The 22,086-nt window shown below is 54.2% G+C and overlaps 1 protein-coding gene across 1 annotated transcript in view; it reads left to right on the top strand.

The window, feature by feature from the left end:
* The first annotated feature begins 499 nt into the window (after positions 1 to 499).
* The window catches only part of NRIP3 (nuclear receptor interacting protein 3), a 40,169-nt gene continuing 18,582 nt past the window's right edge, over positions 500 to 22,086 (top strand). Inside the window, exons 1-2 of the mRNA XM_075325413.1 lie at positions 500 to 723; positions 19,109 to 19,288. Of these exons, the coding sequence (XP_075181528.1) occupies positions 550 to 723; positions 19,109 to 19,288 (354 nt within the window). The 5' untranslated portion in view covers positions 500 to 549. The remainder of the gene's footprint in view (positions 724 to 19,108; positions 19,289 to 22,086) is intronic.

The following is a 22,086-nucleotide window of genomic DNA, read 5'->3' as shown; positions in this document are numbered from 1 at the left end:
CGCACCCCCCGGAGCCCCGCGCACCCCCCGGAGCCTCGCGCACCCCCCGGAGCCCCGCACCCCCCGGAGCCTCGCGCACCCCCCGGAGCCCCGCGCACCCCCCGGAGCCTCGCGCACCCCCCGGAGCCCCGCGCACCCCCCGGAGCCTCGCGCACCCCCCGGAGCCCCGCACCCCCCGGAGCCTCGCGCACCCCCCGGAGCCCCGCGCACCCCCCCGGAGCCTCGCGCACCCCCCGGAGCCTCGCGCACCCCCCCGGAGCCCCGCGCACCCCCCGGAGCCCCGCGCACCCCCCGGAGCCTCGCGCACCCCCCGGAGCCTCGCGCACCCCCCCGGAGCCCCGCGCACCCCCCGGAGCCCCGCGCACCCCCCGGAGCCCCGCACCCCCCCGGAGCCCCGCACCCCCCGGAGCCTCGCGCACCCCGGAGCCCCGCGCACCCCCCGGAGCCCCGCGCACCCCCCGGAGCCCCGCGCACCCCGGAGCCTCGCGCACCCCCCGGAGCCCCGCACACCCCGGAGCCCCGCACTCCTCTCGGGGCTGAAAACGCGACATGTTCTACTCCGGGCTCCGCACAGACAGCGGCAGGAAAGACGCGGATCTGCGGGAGGCGGCGTCCCTGAGGCAGCAGCGGAGGATGAAGCAGTCCGTGCAGTTCATCCACAAGGATTCCGCCGACCTCCTGCCCCTGGACGGCCTGAAGAAGCTGGGGACCTCCAAGGACACGGTAAGACCGGGGTGGGGTGCGGCGAGGAGGGACCCCAAAACTGACCCAAATGTGCGGAGCCACCGGCAAATCCACAAACGTAATGGGAGTGATGAGGATGATGGGAGTGATGAGGATGATGGAGGGGATGAGGATGATGGAGGGGATGAGGATGATGGAGGGGATGAGGATGATGGAGGGGATGAGGATGATGGAGGGGATGAGGATGATGGAGGGGATGAGGATGATGGAGGGGATGAGGATGATGGAGGGGATGAGGATGATGGAGGGGATGAGGATGATGGAGGGGATGAGGATGATGGAGGGGATGAGGATGATGGAGGGGATGAGGATGATGGAGGGGATGAGGATGAGGATGATGGAGGGGATGAGGATGATGGAGGGGATGAGGATGATGGAGGGGATGAGGATGATGGAGGGGATGAGGATGATGGTGGGGATGAGGATGATGGTGGGGATGAGGATGATGGTGGGGATGAGGATGATGAGGATGATGGGGGAATGAGGATGATGGGAGTGATGAGGATGATGGAGGGGATGAGGATGATGGGAGTGATGAGGATGATGGGAGTGATGGAGGGGATGAGGATGATGGCAGTGATGAGGATGATGGTGGGGATGAGGATGGTGGGGATGAGGATGATGGGAGCGATGAGGATGATGGGGGGGATGAGGATGATGGGAGTGATGGAGGGGATGAGGATGATGGGAGTGATGGAGGGGATGAGGATGATGGGGGGATGAGGATGATGGGAGTGATGAGGATGATGGAGGGGATGAGGATGATGGGAGTGATGGGGGGGGATGAGGATGATGGGAGTGATGGGGGGGGATGAGGATGATGGGAGTGATGGGGGGGATGAGGATGATGGGAGTGATGAGGATGATGGTGGGGATGAGGATGATGGGAGCGATGGAGGGGATGAGGATGATGAGAGTGATGGGGGATGAGGATGATGGGAGTGATGGAGGGGATGAGGATGATGGGAGTGATGGGGGGATGAGGATGATGGGAGTGATGGAGGGGATGAGGATGATGGGAGTGATGGGGGGATGACGATGATGGGAGTGATGGAGGGGATGAGGATGATGGGAGTGATGGGGGGATGAGGATGATGGGAGTGATGGAGGGGATGAGGATGATGGGAGTGATGGGTGGATGAGGATGATGGGAGTGATGGAGGGGATGAGGATGATGGGAGTGATGGAGGGGATGAGGATGATGGGAGTGATGGGGGGATGACGATGATGGGAGTGATGGAGGGGATGAGGATGATGGGAGTGATGGGGGGATGAGGATGATAGGAGTGATGGGGGGGGGATGAGGATGATGGTGGGGGATGAGGATGATGGGAGTGATGGGGGGGATGAGGATGATGGGAGTGATGGAGGGGATGAGGATGATGGTGGGGGATGAGGATGATGGGAGTGATGGGGGGGGATGAGGATGATGGTGGGGGATGAGGATGATGGGAGTGATGGTGGGGATGAGGATGATGGGAGTGATGGGGGGGATGAGGATGATGGGAGTGATGGGGGGGATGAGGATGATGGTGGGGGATGAGGATGATGGGAGTGATGGTGGGGATGAGGATGATGGGAGTGATGGCGGGATGAGGATGATGGGAGTGATGGGGGGATGAGGATGATGGGAGTGATGGAGGGGATGAGGATGATGGGAGTGATGGAGGGGATGAGGATGATGGGAGTGATGGGGGGATGAGGATGATGGGAGTGATGGGGGGATGAGGATGATGGGAGTGATGGAGGGGATGAGGATGATGGGAGTGATGGGGGGATGAGGATGATGGGAGTGATGGTGGGAATGAGGATGATGGTGGGGATGAGGATGATGGGAGTGATGGGGGGGATGAGGATGATGGTGGGGATGAGGATGATGGGAGTGATGGGGGGGATGAGGATGATGGGAGTGATGGAGGGGATGAGGATGATGGGAGTGATGGAGGGGATGAGGATGATGGGAGTGATGGGGGGATGAGGATGATGGGAGTGATGGGGGGATGAGGATGATGGGAGTGATGGAGGGGATGAGGATGATGGGAGTGATGGGGGATGAGGATGATGGGAGTGATGGTGGGAATGAGGATGATGGTGGGGATGAGGATGATGGGAGTGATGGGGGGGATGAGGATGATGGTGGGGATGAGGATGATGGGAGTGATGGGGGGGATGAGGATGATGGGAGTGATGGAGGGGATGAGGATGATGGAGGGGATGAGGATGATGGGAGTGATGAGGATGATGGGAGTGATGGAGGGGATGAGGATGATGGGAGTGATGGGGGGGATGAGGATGATGGGAGTGATGGGGGGGATGAGGATGATGGGAGTGATGGGGGATGAGGATGATGGGAGTGATGGAGGGGATGAGGATGATGGGAGTGATGGGGGGATGAGGATGATGGGAGTGATGGGGGGATGAGGATGATGGGAGTGATGGGGGGATGAGGATGATGGGAGTGATGGAGGGGATGAGGATGATGGGAGTGATGGGGGGATGAGGATGATGGGAGTGATGGAGGGGATGAGGATGATGGGAGTGATGGAGGGGATGAGGATGATGGGAGTGATGGAGGGGATGAGGATGATGGGAGTGATGGAGGGGATGAGGATGATGGGAGTGATGGAAGGGATGAGGATGATGGGAGTGATGGAGGGGATGAGGATGATGGGAGTGATGGAGGGGATGAGGATGATGGAGGGGATGAGGATGATGGGAGTGATGGGGGGATGAGGATGATGGGAGTGATGGAGGGGATGAGGATGATGGGAGTGATGGGGGGATGTGGATGATGGGAGTGATGGGGGGATGAGGATGATGGGAGTGATGGAGGGGATGAGGATGATGGGAGTGATGGAGGGGATGAGGATGATGGGAGTGTGGGGGGATGAGGATGATGGGAGTGATGGGAGTGATGAGGATGATGGGAGTGATGGGGGATGTGGATGATGGAGTGATGGTGGGAATGAGGATGATGGTGGGGATGAGGATGATGGGAGTGATGGGGGGATGAGGATGATGGTGGGGATGAGGATGTGGGAGTGATGGGGGGGATGAGGATGATGGGAGTGATGGAGGGGATGAGGATGATGGAGGGGATGAGGATGATGGGAGTGATGAGGATGATGGGAGTGATGGTGGGGTTGAGGATGATGGGAGTGATGGGGGGGATGAGGATGATGGGAGTGATGGGGGATGAGGATGATGGGAGTGATGGGGGATGAGGATGATGGGAGTGATGGAGGGGATGAGGATGATGGGAGTGATGGAGGGGATGAGGATGATGGGAGTGATGGGGGGATGAGGATGATAGGATGATGGGGGGGGGGATGAGGATGATGGTGGGGGATGAGGATGATGGGAGTGATGGGGGGGATGAGGATGATGGGAGTGATGGAGGGGATGAGGATGATGGTGGGGGATGAGGATGATGGGAGTGATGGGGGGGGATGAGGATGATGGTGGGGGATGAGGATGATGGGAGTGATGGTGGGGATGAGGATGATGGGAGTGATGGGTGGGGGATGAGGATGATGGGAGTGATGGGGGGGATGAGGATGTGGTGGGGGATGAGGTTGATGGGAGTGATGGTGGGGATGAGGATGATGGGTGTGGGGGGATGAGGTGTGGATGGGAGTGATGGGGGGATGAGGTTGATGGGAGTGATGGTGGGATGAGGATGATGGGAGTGATGGAGGGGTTGAGGATGATGGGAGTGATGGTGGGGATGAGGATGATGGGAGTGATGGGGGGATGAGGATGATGGGAGTGATGGTGGGGATGAGGATGATGGTGGGGATGAGGATGATGGGAGTGATGGGGGGGATGTGGATGATGGTGGGGATGAGGATGATGGAGTGATGGGGGGATGAGGATGTGGGAGTGATGGAGGGGATGAGGATGATGGGAGTGATGGAGGGGATGAGGATGATGGGAGTGATGGGGGGATGAGGATGATGGGAGTGATGGGGGGATGAGGATGATGGGAGTGATGGAGGGGATGAGGATGATGGGAGTGATGGGGGATGAGGATGATGGGAGTGATGGTGGGATGAGGATGATGGTGGGGATGAGGATGATGGGAGTGATGGGGGGGATGAGGATGATGGTGGGGATGAGGATGATGGGAGTGATGGGGGGGGATGAGGATGATGGGAGTGATGGAGGGGATGAGGATGATGGAGGGGGATGAGGATGATGGAGTGATGGAGGGGATGAGGATGATGGGAGTGATGGGGGGATGAGGATGATGGGAGTGATGGGGGGGATGAGGATGATGGGAGTGATGGGGGATGAGGATGATGGGAGGTGATGGTGGGGATGAGGATGATGGGAGTGATGGGGGATGAGGATGATGGAGTGATGGGGGGGATGAGGATGATGGGAGTGATGGGGGGATGAGGATGATGGGAGTGATGGGGGGATGAGGATGATGGGAGTGATGGGGGGATGAGGATGATGGGAGTGATGGGGATGTGATGTGGAGTGATGGAGGGGATGAGGATGATGGGAGTGATGGAGGGGATGAGGATGATGGAGTGATGGAGGGGATGAGGATGATGGGAGTGATGGAGGGATGAGGATGATGGGAGTGATGGAGGGGATGAGGATGATGGGAGTGATGGAGGGGATGAGGATGATGGAAGGGGGATGAGGATGATGGGAGTGATGGGGGGATGAGGATGATGGGAGTGATGGAGGGGATGAGGATGATGGGAGTGATGGGGGGATGAGGATGATGGGAGTGATGGGGGGATGAGGATGATGGGAGTGATGGGGGGATGAGGATGATGGGAGTGATGGGGGGATGAGGATGATGGGAGTGATGGAGGGGATGAGGATGATGGGAGTGATGGGAGTGATGAGGATGTGGGAGTGAGGTGGGGATGAGGATGATGGGAGTGATGGTGGGGATGAGGATGATGGTGGGGATGAGGATGATGGGATGATGGGGGGATGAGGATGATGGTGGGGGATGAGGATGATGGGAGTGATGGGGGGATGAGGATGATGGGAGTGATGGGGGGATGAGGATGATGGAGGGGATGAGGATGTGGGAGTGATGAGGATGATGGGAGTGATGGAGGGGATGAGGATGATGGGAGTGATGGGGGGGATGAGGATGATGGGAGTGATGGGGGGATGAGGATGATGGGAGTGATGGGGGGATGAGGATGATGGGAGTGATGGGGGGATGAGGATGATGGGAGTGATGGGGGGATGAGGATGATGGGAGTGATGGGGGGATGAGGATGATGGAGTGATGGAGGGGATGGGGAGGATGATGGGAGTGATGGGGGGGATGAGGATGATGGGAGTGATGGAGGGGATGAGGATGATGGAGTGATGGAGGGATTGAGGATGATGGGAGTGATGGAGGGGATGAGGATGATGGGAGTGATGGAGGGGATGAGGATGATGGGAGTGATGGGGGGATGAGGATGATGGGAGTGATGGAGGGGATGAGGATGATGGAGTGATGGATGGTGATGGAGGGATGAGGATGATGGGAGTGATGGAGGGGATGAGGATGATGGGAGTGATGGAGGGGATGGATGGAGTGATGGAGGGGATGAGGATGATGGGAGTGATGGAGGGGATGAGGATGATGGGAGTGATGGAGGGGATGAGGATGATGGAGTGATGGAGGGAGGATGAGGGATGATGGAGGGGGATGAGGATGATGGGAGTGATGGAGGGGATGAGGATGATGGGAGTGATGGAGGGGATGAGGATGATGGGAGTGATGGAGGGGGATGAGGATGATGGGAGTGATGGGGGATGAGGATGATGGGAGTGATGGAGGGGATGAGGATGATGGGAGTGATGGAGGGGATGAGGATGATGGGAGTGATGGAGGTGATGAGGATGATGGGAGTGATGGGGGATGAGGATGATGGGAGTGATGGTGGGATGAGGATGATGGTGGGGATGAGGATGATGGGAGTGATGGGGGGATGAGGATGATGGGAGTGATGGAGGGGATGAGGATGATGGGGGATGAGGATGATGGGAGTGATGAGGATGATGGGAGTGATGGAGGGGATGAGGATGATGGGAGTGATGGAGGGGATGAGGATGATGGGAGTGATGGGGGGATGAGGATGATGGGAGTGATGGAGGGGATGAGGATGATGGGAGTGATGGGGGGATGAGGATGATGGGAGTGATGGGGGGATGAGGATGATGGGAGTGATGGGTGGGGGATGAGGATGATGGGAGTGATGGAGGGGATGAGGATGATGGGAGTGATGGGGGATGAGGATGATGGGAGTGATGGAGGGGATGAGGATGATGGGAGTGATGGAGGGGATGAGGATGATGGGAGTGATGGAGGGGATGAGGATGATGGGAGTGATGGAGGGATGAGGATGATGGGAGTGATGGGGGGATGAGGATGATGGGAGTGATGGAGGGGATGAGGATGATGGGAGTGATGGAGGGGATGAGGATGATGGGAGTGATGGAGGGGATGAGGATGATGGGAGTGATGGAGGGGATGAGGATGATGGGAGTGATGGAGGGGATGAGGATGATGGGAGTGATGGAGGGGATGAGGATGATGGGAGTGATGGAGGGGATGAGGATGATGGGAGTGATGGAGGTGATGAGGATGATGGAGGGGATGAGGATGATGGGAGTGATGGGGGGATGAGGATGATGGGAGTGATGGAGGGATGAGGATGATGGTGGGGATGAGGATGATGGGAGTGATGGAGGGGATGAGGATGATGGGAGTGATGGAGGGGATGAGGATGATGGAGTGATGGAGGGATGATGGGAGTGATGGAGGGGATGAGGATGATGGAGTGATGGAGGGGATGAGGATGATGGGAGTGATGGTGGGGATGAGGATGATGGAGTGATGGTGGGGATGATGGGAGTGATGGGGGGGATGATGGGAGTGATGGTGGGGATGAGGATGATGGGAGTGATGGTGGGGATGAGGATGATGGGAGTGATGGAGGGGATGAGGATGATGGGAGTGATGGGATGATGGAGGGATGATGGGCGTGATGGGGGGATGATGGGAGTGATGGTGGGGATGAGGATGATGGGAGTGATGGTGGGGATGAGGATGATGGGAGTGATGGAGGGATGAGGATGATGGGAGTGATGGAGGGGATGAGGATGATGGGAGTGATGAGGATGATGGGAGTGATGGAGGGATGAGGATGATGGGAGTGATGGAGGGGATGAGGATGATGGGAGTGATGGAGGGATGAGGATGATGGAGTGATGGGGGGATGAGGATGATGGGAGTGATGGAGGGGATGAGGATGATGGGAGTGATGGGGGATGAGGATGATGGGAGTGATGGAGGGGATGAGGATGATGGGAGTGATGGGGGATGAGGATGATGGGAGTGATGGGGGGATGAGGATGATGGGAGTGATGGAGGGGATGAGGATGATGGGAGTGATGGAGGGGATGAGGATGATGGGAGTGATGGAGGGGATGAGGATGATGGGAGTGATGGGGGATGAGGATGATGGGAGTGATGGGGGATGAGGATGATGGGAGTGATGGAGGGGATGAGGATGATGGGAGTGATGGGGGGGATGAGGATGATGGGAGTGATGGGGGGATGAGGATGATGGGAGTGATGGGGGGGATGAGGATGATGGGAGTGATGGAGGGGATGAGGATGATGGGAGTGATGGGGGATGAGGATGATGGGAGTGATGGGGGATGAGGATGATGGGAGTGATGGAGGGGATGAGGATGATGGGAGTGATGGGGGATGAGGATGATGGGAGTGATGGAGGGGATGAGGATGATGGGAGTGATGGGGGGATGAGGATGATGGGAGTGATGGGGATGAGGATGATGGGAGTGATGGAGGGGATGAGGATGATGGGAGTGATGGGGGGATGAGGATAATGGGAGTGATGGGGGGATGAGGATGATGGGAGTGATGGGGGGATGAGGATGATGGGAGTGATGGGGGGATGAGGATGATGGGAGTGATGGAGGGGATGAGGATGATGGGAGTGATGGTGGGGATGAGGATGATGGGAGTGATGGGGGATGAGGATGATGGGAGTGATGAGGATGATGGGAGTGATGGGGGGGATGAGGATGATGGGAGTGATGGGGGGGATGAGGATGATGGGAGTGATGGGGGGATGAGGATGATGGGAGTGATGGGGGGATGAGGATGATGGGAGTGATGGGGGGGATGAGGATGATGGGAGTGATGGGGGGGATGAGGATGATGGGAGTGATGGGGGGATGAGGATGATGGGAGTGATGGGGGGGATGAGGATGATGGGAGTGATGGGGGGATGAGGATGATGGGAGTGATGGGGGGATGAGGATGATGGGAGTGATGGGGGGGATGAGGATGATGGGAGTGATGGGGGGGATGAGGATGATGGGAGTGATGGGGGGATGAGGATGATGGGAGTGATGGGGGGATGAGGATGATGGGAGTGATGGGGGGGATGAGGATGATGGGAGTGATGGGGGGATGAGGATGATGGGAGTGATGGAGGGGATGAGGATGATGGAAGTGATGGGGGGGATGAGGATGATGGGAGTGATGGAGGGGATGAGGATGATGGGAGTGATGGTGGGGATGAGGATGATGGGAGTGATGGTGGGGATGAGGATGATGGGAGTGATGGTGGGGATGAGGATGATGGGAGTGATGGTGGGGATGAGGATGATGGGAGTGATGGGGGGGATGAGGATGATGGGAGTGATGGGGGGGATGAGGATGATGGGAGTGATGGTGAGGATGATGGGAGTGATGGGGGGGATGAGGATGATGGGAGTGATGGGGGGGATGAGGATGATGGGAGTGATGGGGGGGATGAGGATGATGGGAGTGATGGAGGGGATGAGGATGATGGGAGTGATGGGGGGGATGAGGATGATGGGAGTGATGGGGGGGATGAGGATGATGGGAGTGATGGGGGGGATGAGGATGATGGGAGTGATGGGGGGGATGAGGATGATGGGAGTGATGGGGGATGAGGATGATGGGAGTGATGAGGATGATGGGAGTGATGGGGGGGATGAGGATGATGGGAGTGATGGGGGGATGAGGATGATGGGAGTGATGGGGGGATGAGGATGATGGGAGTGATGGGGGGGATGAGGATGATGGGAGTGATGGGGGGGATGAGGATGATGGGAGTGATGGGGGGATGAGGATGATGGGAGTGATGGGGGGGATGAGGATGATGGGAGTGATGGGGGGATGAGGATGATGGGAGTGATGGGGGGATGAGGATGATGGGAGTGATGGGGGGGATGAGGATGATGGGAGTGATGGGGGGGATGAGGATGATGGGAGTGATGGGGGGATGAGGATGATGGGAGTGATGGGGGGATGAGGATGATGGGAGTGATGGGGGGGATGAGGATGATGGGAGTGATGGGGGATGAGGATGATGGGAGTGATGGAGGGGATGAGGATGATGGAAGTGATGGGGGGGATGAGGATGATGGGAGTGATGGAGGGGATGAGGATGATGGGAGTGATGGTGGGGATGAGGATGATGGGAGTGATGGTGGGGATGAGGATGATGGGAGTGATGGTGGGGATGAGGATGATGGGAGTGATGGTGGGGATGAGGATGATGGGAGTGATGGGGGGGATGAGGATGATGGGAGTGATGGGGGGGATGAGGATGATGGGAGTGATGGTGAGGATGATGGGAGTGATGGGGGGGATGAGGATGATGGGAGTGATGGGGGGGATGAGGATGATGGGAGTGATGGGGGGGATGAGGATGATGGGAGTGATGGAGGGGATGAGGATGATGGGAGTGATGGGGGGGATGAGGATGATGGGAGTGATGGGGGGGATGAGGATGATGGGAGTGATGGGGGGGATGAGGATGATGGGAGTGATGGTGAGGATGATGGGAGTGATGGGGGGGGGATGAGGATGATGGGAGTGATGGGGGGGATGAGGATGATGGGAGTGATGGGGGGGATGAGGATGATGGGAGTGATGGGGGGGGATGAGGATGATGGGGGTGATGGGGGATGATTTACATTCTACTCAATTATCAGACAAGTATTTCTCAAATTTTACTATGAATCTGGAGGAGACGGGGGGGGGGGGGGGGCTCCACGCGGTGGATCAGAGGATATAAGGCTGCGGCGCTGAGCAAAAGTGTTAGGCAGGTGCGGAAAGACGCTTCATATATAGGAGTGATAGAAGTCATCAATCACCGAAATGCAAAGAGAACTGTCTGCTGAGCCGTGTATCTAATCCTCTCCTGTGTGATACTGTCTGCTGAGCTGTGTATCTAATCCTCTCCTGTGTGATACTGTCTGCTGAGCCGTGTATCTAATCCTCTCCTGTGTGATACTGTCTGCTGAGCCGTGTATCTAATCCTCTCCTGTGTGATACTGTCTGCTGAGTTGTGTATCTAATCCTCTCCTGTGTGATAGTCTGCTGAGCTGTGTATCTAATCCTCTCCTGTGTGATACTGTCTGCTGAGCTGTGTATCTAATCCTCTCCTGTGTGGTACTGTCTGCTGAGCTGTGTATCTAATCCTCTCCTGTGTGATACTGTCTGCTGAGCCGTGTATCTAATCCTGTCCTGTGTGATACTGTCTGCTGAGCCGTGTATCTAATTCTCTCCTGTGTGATACTGTCTGCTGAGCCGTGTATCTAATCCTGTCCTGTGTGATACTGTCTGCTGAGCTGTGTATCTAATCCTCTCCTGTGTGATACTGTCTGCTGAGCCGTGTATCTAATCCTCTCCTGTGTGATACTGTCTGCTGAGCCGTGTATCTAATCCTGTCCTGTGTGATACTGTCTGCTGAGCCGTGTATCTAATCCTCTCCTGTGTGATACTGTCTGCTGAGCTGTGTATCTAATCCTCTCCGGTGTGATACTGTCTGCTGAGCCGTGTATCTAATCCTCTCCTGTGTGATACTGTCTGCTGAGCTGTGTATCTAATCCTCTCCTGTGTGATACTGTCTGCTGAGCTGTGTATCTAATCCTCTCCTGTGTGATACTGTCTGCTGAGCTGTGTATCTAATCCTCCCCTGTGTGATACTGTCTGCTGAGCGGTGTATCTAATCTTCTCCTGTGTGATACTGTCTGCTGAGCTGTGTATCTAATCCTCTCCTGTGTGATACTGTCTGCTGAGCTGTGTATCTAATCCTCTCCTGTGTGATACTGTCTGCTGAGCTGTGTATCTAATCCTCTCCTGTGTGATACTGTCTGCTGAGCTGTGTATCTAATCCTCTCCTGTGTGATACTGTCTGCTGAGCTGTGTATCTAATCCTCTCCTGTGTGATACTGTCTGCTGAGCTGTGTATCTAATCCTCTCCTGTGTGATATTGTCTGCTGAGCTGTGTATCTAATCCTCTCCTGTGTGATACTGTCTGCTGAGCTGTGTATCTAATCCTCTCCTGTGTGATACTGTCTGCTGAGCTGTGTATCTAATCCTCTCCTGTGTGATACTGTCTGCTGAGCTGTGTATCTAATCCTCTCCTGTGTGATACTGTCTGCTGAGCTGTGTATCTAATCCTCTCCTGTGTGATACTGTCTGCTGAGCTGTGTATCTAATCCTCTCCTGTGTGATACTGTCTGCTGAGCTGTGTATCTAATCCTCTCCTGTGTGATACTGTCTGCTGAGCTGTGTATCTAATACTCTCCTGTGTGATACTGTCTGCTGAGCTGTGTATCTAATCCTCTCCTGTGTGATACTGTCTGCTGAGCCGTGTATCTAATCCTATACTGTGTGATACTGTCTGCTGAGCCGTGTATCTAATCCTCTCCTGTGTGATACTGTCTGCTGAGCCGTGTATCTAATCCTCTCCTGTGTTATACTGTCTGCTGAGCCGTGTATCTAATCCTCTCCTGTGTGATACTGTCTGCTGAGCTGTGTATCTAATCCTCTCCTGTGTGATACTGTCTGCTGAGCCGTGTATCTAATCCTCTCCTGTGTGATACTGTCTGCTGAGCGATGTATCTAATCCTCTCCTGTGTGATACTGTCTGCTGAGCTGTGTATCTAATCCTCTCCTGTGTGATACTGTCTGCTGAGCCGTGTATCTAATCCTCTCCTGTGTGATACTGTCTGCTGAGCTGTGTATCTAATCCTCTCCTGTGTGATACTGTCTGCTGAGCTGTGTATCTAATCCTCTCCTGTGTGATACTGTCTGCTGAGCCGTGTATCTAATCCTCTCCTGTGTGATACTGTCTGCTGAGCTGTGTATCTAATCCTCTCCTGTGTGATACTGTCTGCTGAGCTGTGTATCTAATCCTCTCCTGTGTGATACTGTCTGCTGAGCCGTGTATCTAATCCTCTCCTGTGTTATACTGTCTGCTGAGCCGTGTATCTAATCCTCTCCTGTGTGATACTGTCTGCTGAGCTGTGTATCTAATCCTCTCCTGTGTGATACTGTCTGCTGAGCCGTGTATCTAATCCTCTCCTGTGTGATACCGTCTGCTGAGCTGTGTATCTAATCCTCTCCTGTGTGATACTGTCTGCTGAGCTGTGTATCTAATCCTCTCCTGTGTGATACTGTCTGCTGAGCCATGTATCTAATCCTCTCCTGTGTGATACTGTCTGCTGAGCTGTGTATCTAATCCTCTCCTGTGTGATACTGTCTGCTGAGCTGTGTATCTAATCCTCTCCTGTGTGATACTGTCTGCTGAGCTGTGTATCTAATCCTCTCCTGTGTGATACTGTCTGCTGAGCTGTGTATCTAATCCTCTCCTGTGTGATACTGTCTGCTGAGCTGTGTATCTAATCCTCTCCTGTGTGATACACTTTTCTCAGTGTCTCCACCTCTTTGTCTCTGGGGATGAGTTTATTCATTCTCTTGTCACTTCTGCCAGTGTCACACTCGTCCCATCACCAGCGCCGCCGCGTCCTAACACTTCTCTTAACCCCTCCACTGCCGTCCTCACTGCCGTGGCTCGCCCACGATGGCGGCTGCTGACAGGCGATCTGTCTGCGGGGAATCAGACAAGACAACAGAAAATCCCCGTACCCCAAACTACAACTAATGGCTGCCGCGCTGGAGCCGGCGACTGATGAGCAAAACGGCCGCGCGACCATCAACATCTGCCGTTAAGCAAGTTGAAGATGCAATGATCTCTAAGAGGCAGAACATTACATGACAGATTTCCTTTGAATTTTAGGGAAAAAAAATATTTTGGGCACCCTTGGAGATTTGTGGGCTCAGATAACTTTGATCAAGGTTTCAGACCTTAATTATCCTGTTAGGGTTATGACTTGTTCACTATCATCGTTAGGAAAGGCCAGTGATGCACACTTCACAGCTGCATAACTTTGTGCCAAAAAAACAGCAGCCATGAATTCTTCCAAGCCGCTGCCTAGCACTCTGAAAATGGTGGAGGCCCAAAAAGCAGGCGAAGAAGATAGCAAAGCGTTTTCAAGTTGTCCTTTCCTCAGTTAGAAATGTAATTAAGAAATGGCAGTCACCAGGAACAGTGGAGGTGAAGATGAGGTCTGGAAGACCAGGCAAAATTTCTGTGAGAGCTGCTGGCATGATTGCTTGAGAAGAAAATCAGAACCCCTGCATGACTGCAAAAGACCTTCAGGAAGATTTTAGCAGACTCTGGAATTGTGAGTACATTGTCCTACTGTACAGAGACACCTACACAAATATGGAAAGTCGCCAGAAGAAAACCTCTCCTGCGTCCTCACCATAAAATTCAGCGTCAGAAGTATGCAAAAGAACATCTAAACAAGCCTGAGGCATTCTTCAAAAGTCCTGTGGATCAATGAGGTTGATATAGATCTCTATGGCCACAATAATCAAAGGTATGTGTGGAGAGAAAAGTACAGAGAATGTCAGGGAAAAGAATATCTCGCCAACCATTAAGCATGGGGGGAGGATCAATCATGCTTTGGGGTTGTGTTGCAGCCAATGGCACGGGGAACATTTCACGGGAAGAGGGAAGAATGGAGGCAATGAAATTACCACAAATTCTTGATGGAAATATAAATCACCTGTAAAAAAACTGAAGCTACAAAGAGGAGAAAAGAGGAGAAAAGAGGATGGCTTCTACAAATGGGTACTGATCCTAAACACATGTCAAAATCCACAATACACAACCTCAAGAGCCAGCAATCTCACAGAACTGGAAAACGTCTCCAAGGAAGAGCAGTGCATGCAAGACGAGCCAGGAATCTCACAGAACTGGAAGACGTCTCCAAGGAAGAGTACTACATGCAAGATGAGCCAGGAATCTCACAGAACTGGAAGACGTCTCCCAGGAAGAGCAGAGCATGCAAGACGAGCCAGGAATCTCACAGAACTGGAAGACGTCTCCAAGGAAGAGCAGTGAATGCAAGATGAGCCAGGAATCTCACAGAACTGTAAGACGTCTCCAAGGAAGAGCAGAGCATGCAAGACGATCCAGGAATCTCACAGAACTGGAAGACGTCTCCAAGGAAGAGCAGAGCATGCAAGACGAGCCAGGAATCTCACAGAACTGTAAGACGTCTCCAAGGAAGAGCAGAGCATGCAAGACGAGCCAGGAATCTCACAGAACTGTAAGACGTCTCCAAGGAAGAGCAGAGCATGCAAGACGATCCAGGAATCTCACAGAACTGGAAGACGTCTCCAAGGAAGAGCAGAGCATGCAAGACGAGCCAGGAATCTCACAGAACTGTAAGACGTCTCCAAGGAAGAGCAGAGCATGTAAGACGAGCCAGGAATCTCACAGAACTGTAAGACGTCTCCAAGGAAGAGCAGAGCATGCAAGACGAGCCAGGAATCTCACAGAACTGTAAGACGTCTCCAAGGAAGAGCAGAGCATGCAAGACGATCCAGGAATCTCACAGAACTGGAAGACGTCTCCAAGGAAGAGCAGAGCATGCAAGACGAGCCAGGAATCTCACAGAACTGTAAGACGTCTCCAAGGAAGAGCAGAGCATGTAAGACGAGCCAAGAATCTCACAGAACTGGAAGACGTCTCCAAGGAAGAGCAGTGCATGCAAGACGAGCCAGGAATCTCACAGAACTAGAAGACATCTCCAAGGAAAAACGGATGAAAATCCCTCAAACAAGAACTGAAAGACTCTTCCCGGCTTTAAAAAGTGTTTACAAGCTGTGATACATTCTAAAGGGCATGTTACTAGGTACTGACCATACAGGGTGCACAAACTTTTGCATTGGCCCATTTTCCTTTTTTAATCTTTCTCAGATTTATTGGCTGATTTTTACATTAATAACCGACTGTCAAAAAAGGGAAACCCTCTCTAGATATCTGCGGTGGTATGGCGCTATTGTGGCGCCATTGTGATGTTATTGTGATGCTATTGCAGTGTTATTGTGGCGCTATTGCGGTGTTATTGTGGCGCCATTGTGATGCTATTGCGGTGTTATTGTGGCGCTATTGCGGTGTTATTGTAATGCTATTGTGGTGTTATTGTGGCGCTATTGCGGTGTTATTGTAATGCTATTGCGGTGTTGTTGTGGTGCCATTGTGTTGCTATTGTGGCGCTATTGTGGTGCAGCTTCTGTGCCGTGTGATGCAGTCTGAACCTGGCGACTTTCACGCTTTATGTAATTCTTCTCCTCGGAGTCGGCCGCCGCTAAGAAGAGGAGGAAAATTCCCTGTAATCCACACTGGGAGAAGTGGCCGACGTCATGGAGAAATCAAATTATAGGTTGCGCTCATCTGACACTACAGAGTGCGGCACTGCGAGCTGCTCCACCTGCAGCGTGCGGCACTGCGAGCTGCTCCACCTGCAGCGTGCGGCACTGCGAGCTGCTCCACCTGCAGCGTGCGGCACTGCGAGCTGCTCCACCTGCAGCGTGCGGCACTGCGAGCTGCTCCACCTGCAGCGTGCGGCACTGCGAGCTGCTCCACCTGCAGCGTGCGGCACTGCGAGCTGCTTCACCTGCAGAGCGTGGCACTCCGAGTGCCCGCTTATGACGTATTATCGCAATGTTACTGTGAGTCCGTCCGGGAGATGCTGGTGGAGGCCGTCACATTGCGGGTCCCTGATTTGCTGGTGAAGGCCGTCACATTGCGAGTCCCTGATTTGCTGGTGAAGGCCGTCACATTGCGGGTCCCTGATTTGCTGGTGGAGGCCGTCACATTGCGGGTACCTCATTTGCTGGTGGAGGCCGTCACATTGCGGGTCCCTGATTTGCTGGTGGAGGCCGTCACATTGCGGGTACCTCATTTGCTGGTGGAGGCCGTCACATTGCGGGTCCCTCATTTGCTGGTGGAGGCCGTCACATTGCGGGTCCCTCATTTGCTGGTGGAGGCCGTCACATTGCGGGTCCCTGATTTGCTGGTGGAGGCCGTCACATTGCGGGTCCCTGATTTGCTGGTGGAGGCCGTCACATTGCGGGTCCCTGATTTGCTGGTGGAGGCCGTCACATTGCGGGTCCCTGATTTGCTGGTGGAGGCCGTCACATTGCGGGTCCCTCATTTGCTGGTGGAGGCCGTCACATTGCGGGTCCCTCATTTGCTGGTGGAGGCCGTCACATTGCGGGTCCCTCATTTGCTGGTGGAGGCTGTCACATTGCGGGTCCCTCATTTGCTGGTGGAGGCCGTCACATTGCGGGTCCCTCATTTGCTGGTGGAGGCCGTCACATTGCGGGTCCCTCATTTGCTGGTGGAGGCCGTCACATTGCGCGTCCCTCATTTGCTGGTGGAGGCCGTCACATTGCGGGTCCCTCATTTGCTGGTGGAGGCCGTCACATTGCGGGTCCCTCATTTGCTGGTGGAGGCCGTCACATTGCGGGTCCCTCATGTGCTGGTGGAGGCTGTCACATTGCGGGTCCCTGATTTGCTGGTGGAGGCCGTCACATTGCGGGTCCCTCATTTGCTGGTGGAGGCCGTCACATTGCGGGTCCCTCATTTGCTGGTGGAGGCCATCACATTGCGGGTCCCTCATTTGCTGGTGGAGGCTGTCACATTGCGGGTCCCTCATTTGCTGGTGGAGGCTGTCACATTGCGGGTCCCTCATTTGCTGGTGGAGGCTGTCACATTGCGGGTCCCTCATTTGCTGGTGGAGGCTGTCACATTGCGGGTCCCTCATTTGCTGGTGGAGGCTGTCACATTGCGGGTCCCTCATTTGCTGGTGGAGGCTGTCACATTGCGGGTCCCTCATTTGCTGGTGGAGGCTGTCACATTGCAGGTCCCTCATTTGCTGGTGGAGGTTGTCACATTGCGGGTCCCTCATTTGCTGGTGGAGGCTGTCACATTGCGGGTCCCTCATTTGCTGGTGGAGGCTGTCACATTGCGGGTCCCTCATTTGCTGGTGGAGGCTGTCACATTGTGGGTCCCTCATTTGCTGCTGGAGGCTGTCACATTGCGGGTCCCTCATTTGCTGCTGGAGGCTGTCACATTGCGGGTCCCTCATTTGCTGGTGGAGGCTGTCACATTGCGGGTCCCTCATTTGCTGGTGGAGGCTGTCACATTGCGGGTCCCTCATTTGCTGGTGGAGGCCTTCACATTGCGGGTCCCTCATTTGCTGGTGGAGGCTGTCACATTGCGGGTCCCTCATTTGCTGGTGGAGGCCTTCACATTGCGGGTCCCTCATTTGCTGGTGGAGGCCGTCACATTGCGGGTCCCTCATTTGCTAGTGGAGGCTGTCACATTGTGGGTCCCTCATTTGCTGGTGAAGGCTGTCACATTGCGGGTCCCTCATTTGCTGGTGGAGGCTGTCACATTGCGGGTCCCTCATTTGCTGGTGGAGGCTGTCACATTGTGGGTCCCTCATTTGCTGGTGGAGGCTGTCACATTGCGGGTCCCTCATTTGCTGGTGGAGGCTGTCACATTGTGGGTCCCTCATTTGCTGGTGGAGGCTGTCACATTGCGGGTCCCTCATTTGCTGGTGGAGGCTGTCACATTGCGGGTCCCTCATTTGCTGGTGGAGGCTGTCACATTGCGGGTCCCTCATTTGCTGGTGGAGGCTGTCACATTGCGGGTCCCTCATTTGCTGGTGGAGGCTGTCACATTGCGGGTCCCTCATTTGCTGGTGGAGGCTGTCACATTGCGGGTCCCTCATTTGCTGGTGGAGGCTGTCACATTGCGGGTCCCTCATTTGCTGGTGGAGGCTGTCACATTGTGGGTCCCTCATTTGCTGGTGAAGGCTGTCACATTGCGGGTCCCTCATTTGCTGGTGGAGGCTGTCACATTGCGGGTCCCTCATTTGCTGGTGGAGGCTGTCACATTGTGGGTCCCTCATTTGCTGGTGAAGGCTGTCACATTGCGGGTCCCTCATTTGCTGGTGGAGGCTGTCACATTGCGGGTCCCTCATTTGCTGGTGGAGGCTGTCACATTGCGGGTCCCTCATTTGCTGGTGGAGGCCGTCACATTGCGGGTCCCTCATTTGCTGGTGGAGGCTGTCACATTGCGGGTCCCTCATTTTTCGGCTTTTTCTTTTGCAGCAGCCGCACAATGTTCTGCACAGACGTTTGCTGGAATCCAATATTTCCAAACTGCGGAACAATCGCCCGACATGGAGCCCGAAGAGCGAAGTCTCAGCCCAGAGCAACAAAGTAAATCATGGGAAGTCGGAGACCCCAAGGAGGAGCGACGAGGACGAGGCAGTGTTTGTCTGGTGTCAGGTAGAGGGGTCTATTACTAATGCAATGATATAATGCAAGGATTAATCTATATATACAGCCCCCTACTATAGAACTTCTGCATTATATCACTCCTCTTACCCTTTCTATATACAGCCCTATTAAAAGGTACATTACTCCTCTCAGTCCCTTTATATACAGCCCCCTCTTGTTGTACATCACTCCTCAGCCGCATCCCAATCCTTTAGTACCTCACTTCTGTCTTTCTTTATACAATCCCTTCCTGCAGTACATCACTCCTCTCAGCCCTCAATATACAGCCCTCTCCTGCAGATCATCTCTTCTATGAGCCATCTATAGACAATGTTCTCTTGCAGTAAATCCCTCACAGCCCCAACCTACAGTACATCCCTCCTATCAGCCCCATCCCATAGTACATCACTCCCCTCAGTCCCTCTTTATACAACCACCTTCTGCAGTACATCACTCCTCTCAGCCCTAAATATACAGACTGTCCTGCAGTACATCAATCCTATCAGCCCCTTCCTGCAGTACATTCCACCTCTCAACCCCATCTTACAGTACATAACTCCTCTCAGCCCCATCCTACAGTACATCCCTCCTCTCAGCACCATCCTACAGTGCATCACTCCTCTCAGCCCCATCCTACAGTATATCCGTCCTCTCAGCCCCATCCTACAGTATATCCCTCCTCTCAGCACCATCCTACAGTGCATCACTCCTCTCAGCTCCATCCTACAGTGCAACCCTCCTCTCAGGCCCATCCTACAGTATATCCCTCCTCTCAGCTCCATCCTACAGTGCATCTCTCCTCTCTGCCCCATCCTACAGTATATCCCTCCTCTCAGCTCCATCCTACAGTGCATCACTCCTGTCAGCCCCATCCTACAGTATATCCGTCCTCTCAGCCCCATCCTACAGTGCATCACTCCTGTCAGCCCCATCCTACAGTATATCCGTCCTCTCTGCCCCATCCTACAGTATATCCCTCCTCTCAGCTCCATCCTACAGTGCATCACTCCTCTCAGCCCCATCCTACAGTACATCACACCTCTCTACCCCATCCTACAGTACATCCTTCCTCTCAGCTCATCCTACAGTACATCACACCTCTCTGCCCCATCATACAGTGCATCACTCCTCTCAGCTCCATCCTACAGTGCTTCACTCCTCTCAGCCCCATCCTACAGTACATCACACCTCTCTGCCCCATCATACAGTACATCACTCCTCTCAGCTCATCCTACAGTGCATCACTCCTCTCAGATCCATCCTACAGTGCATCACTCCTCTCAGCCCCATCCTACAGTACATCACACCTCTCTGCCCCATCATACAGTACATCACTCCTCTCAGCTCATCCTACAGTGCATCACTCCTCTCAGCTCCATCCTACAGTGCATCACTCCTCTCTGCCCCATCATACAGTACATCACTCCTCTCAGCTCATCCTACAGTACATCACTCTTCTCAGCCCCATCCTACAGTACATCACACCTCTCAGCTCAATATACACCCCCTCCAGCAGTGAGATTATGGATTTTGAAGCTCTCAGCCCCTCTATATACAGCTCCACCTGCAGTGCAATCACTCCTGTCAGTCCTATGCTCCTTTCCAGCAGATTTGTGTATATTGCAGAGTCTGATGCAGCTGCAGATTTCAAAACACACCGCGTGACCCTGAACATTTGTAGTCACGGTTCATGGCCGCCCAGTACCTTGCTTTAAATTAACTGTGGCCTCATCACAATCTGTAGGATACCTCCCCTTATTGTCACCACGCCTTATTGTCACCCCCTGTGAGGTAAATCCGGAGATATGACGATAAATCATGATATTCAAGTATGTCAGGAAGCCCTCTCCTGGTGTCACCCCCCCTTTCCTTCACACAACTGGTTTAGCAACAAATCCCATGGCCATCTCCTGTGATATGGAGATGAGGTGGTGTGGGAACAATGGACACAGGATGACTCCCTGCCGTCACCCTGTAACAAGAGTTGTATCTCATTAGCAAGGCTATGGAAATAGCCAGACAGAACGACTCCAGTAAAAAATGGTTCATATCTCGCAAGCCATATTTCCGATAAATATGGCAACCATAAAAATGGTGTCTCCGCATGCGGACGATGCCGGCACACCCTTTTTATGGGAGCAGGACATTGGGAAATGCCCCAGGCGTGATATCAGCCAATGGGGAACTGGCAGACAGGTCATGAGTCCCCTCGTTCTGTAGCTAAATTCATAACTGTCACAATGAGAGCATTGGCGTCCGCCTACGACGCTCCCAGGCAAAGTTATGGCCCATATTCCATGTTGTGGATTTTGTCCATAACTCCAGCCAGGGGTGGAGCAGTGCTCCCTCTGAGGTCACGAAGGTAGGAGGGGACCTGGATTTGTCCAGGTTGATAACCCTACTTCGGCCATTTTCCAGTGTTCTTTCGCTGGGGGTCACGTGCAGGAAACATCTGTGGGAGTTCCTAGAAACCTGGTCTACAGCGCCCCCCTGTGGCCAGACGCACAAGGTAACTGATTGAATTGCATACCTGTTTGTAAACCATGCTTTATCTGTAACTGTACTCTGACATCTGTATATTCTGTAGATTCCCTATTGTATATATTGTAGTTTCTAGTGTGCTTTAGGCTGATTAAATTATATAATTAATCTTGGGCTGTTCTGTTATCTCGATCTTGAATCCCACGTCTGTGTGTTCGGCTAATAGTTACCGTGAAGCGGTTGGTGGCAGCGAGTTGTGCCAAGGATTATTGTGGGGAGGCCAGTGAGATTCGGGGAGATTTTATATATTCCGCCCGCGGAGGTCG

Source organism: Anomaloglossus baeobatrachus, chromosome 10, assembly GCF_048569485.1.
Source record: "Anomaloglossus baeobatrachus isolate aAnoBae1 chromosome 10, aAnoBae1.hap1, whole genome shotgun sequence".
In the NCBI taxonomy this organism is placed as follows: Eukaryota; Metazoa; Chordata; class Amphibia; order Anura; family Aromobatidae; genus Anomaloglossus; species Anomaloglossus baeobatrachus.
This window is presented reverse-complemented; position numbering and strand designations above follow the sequence as displayed.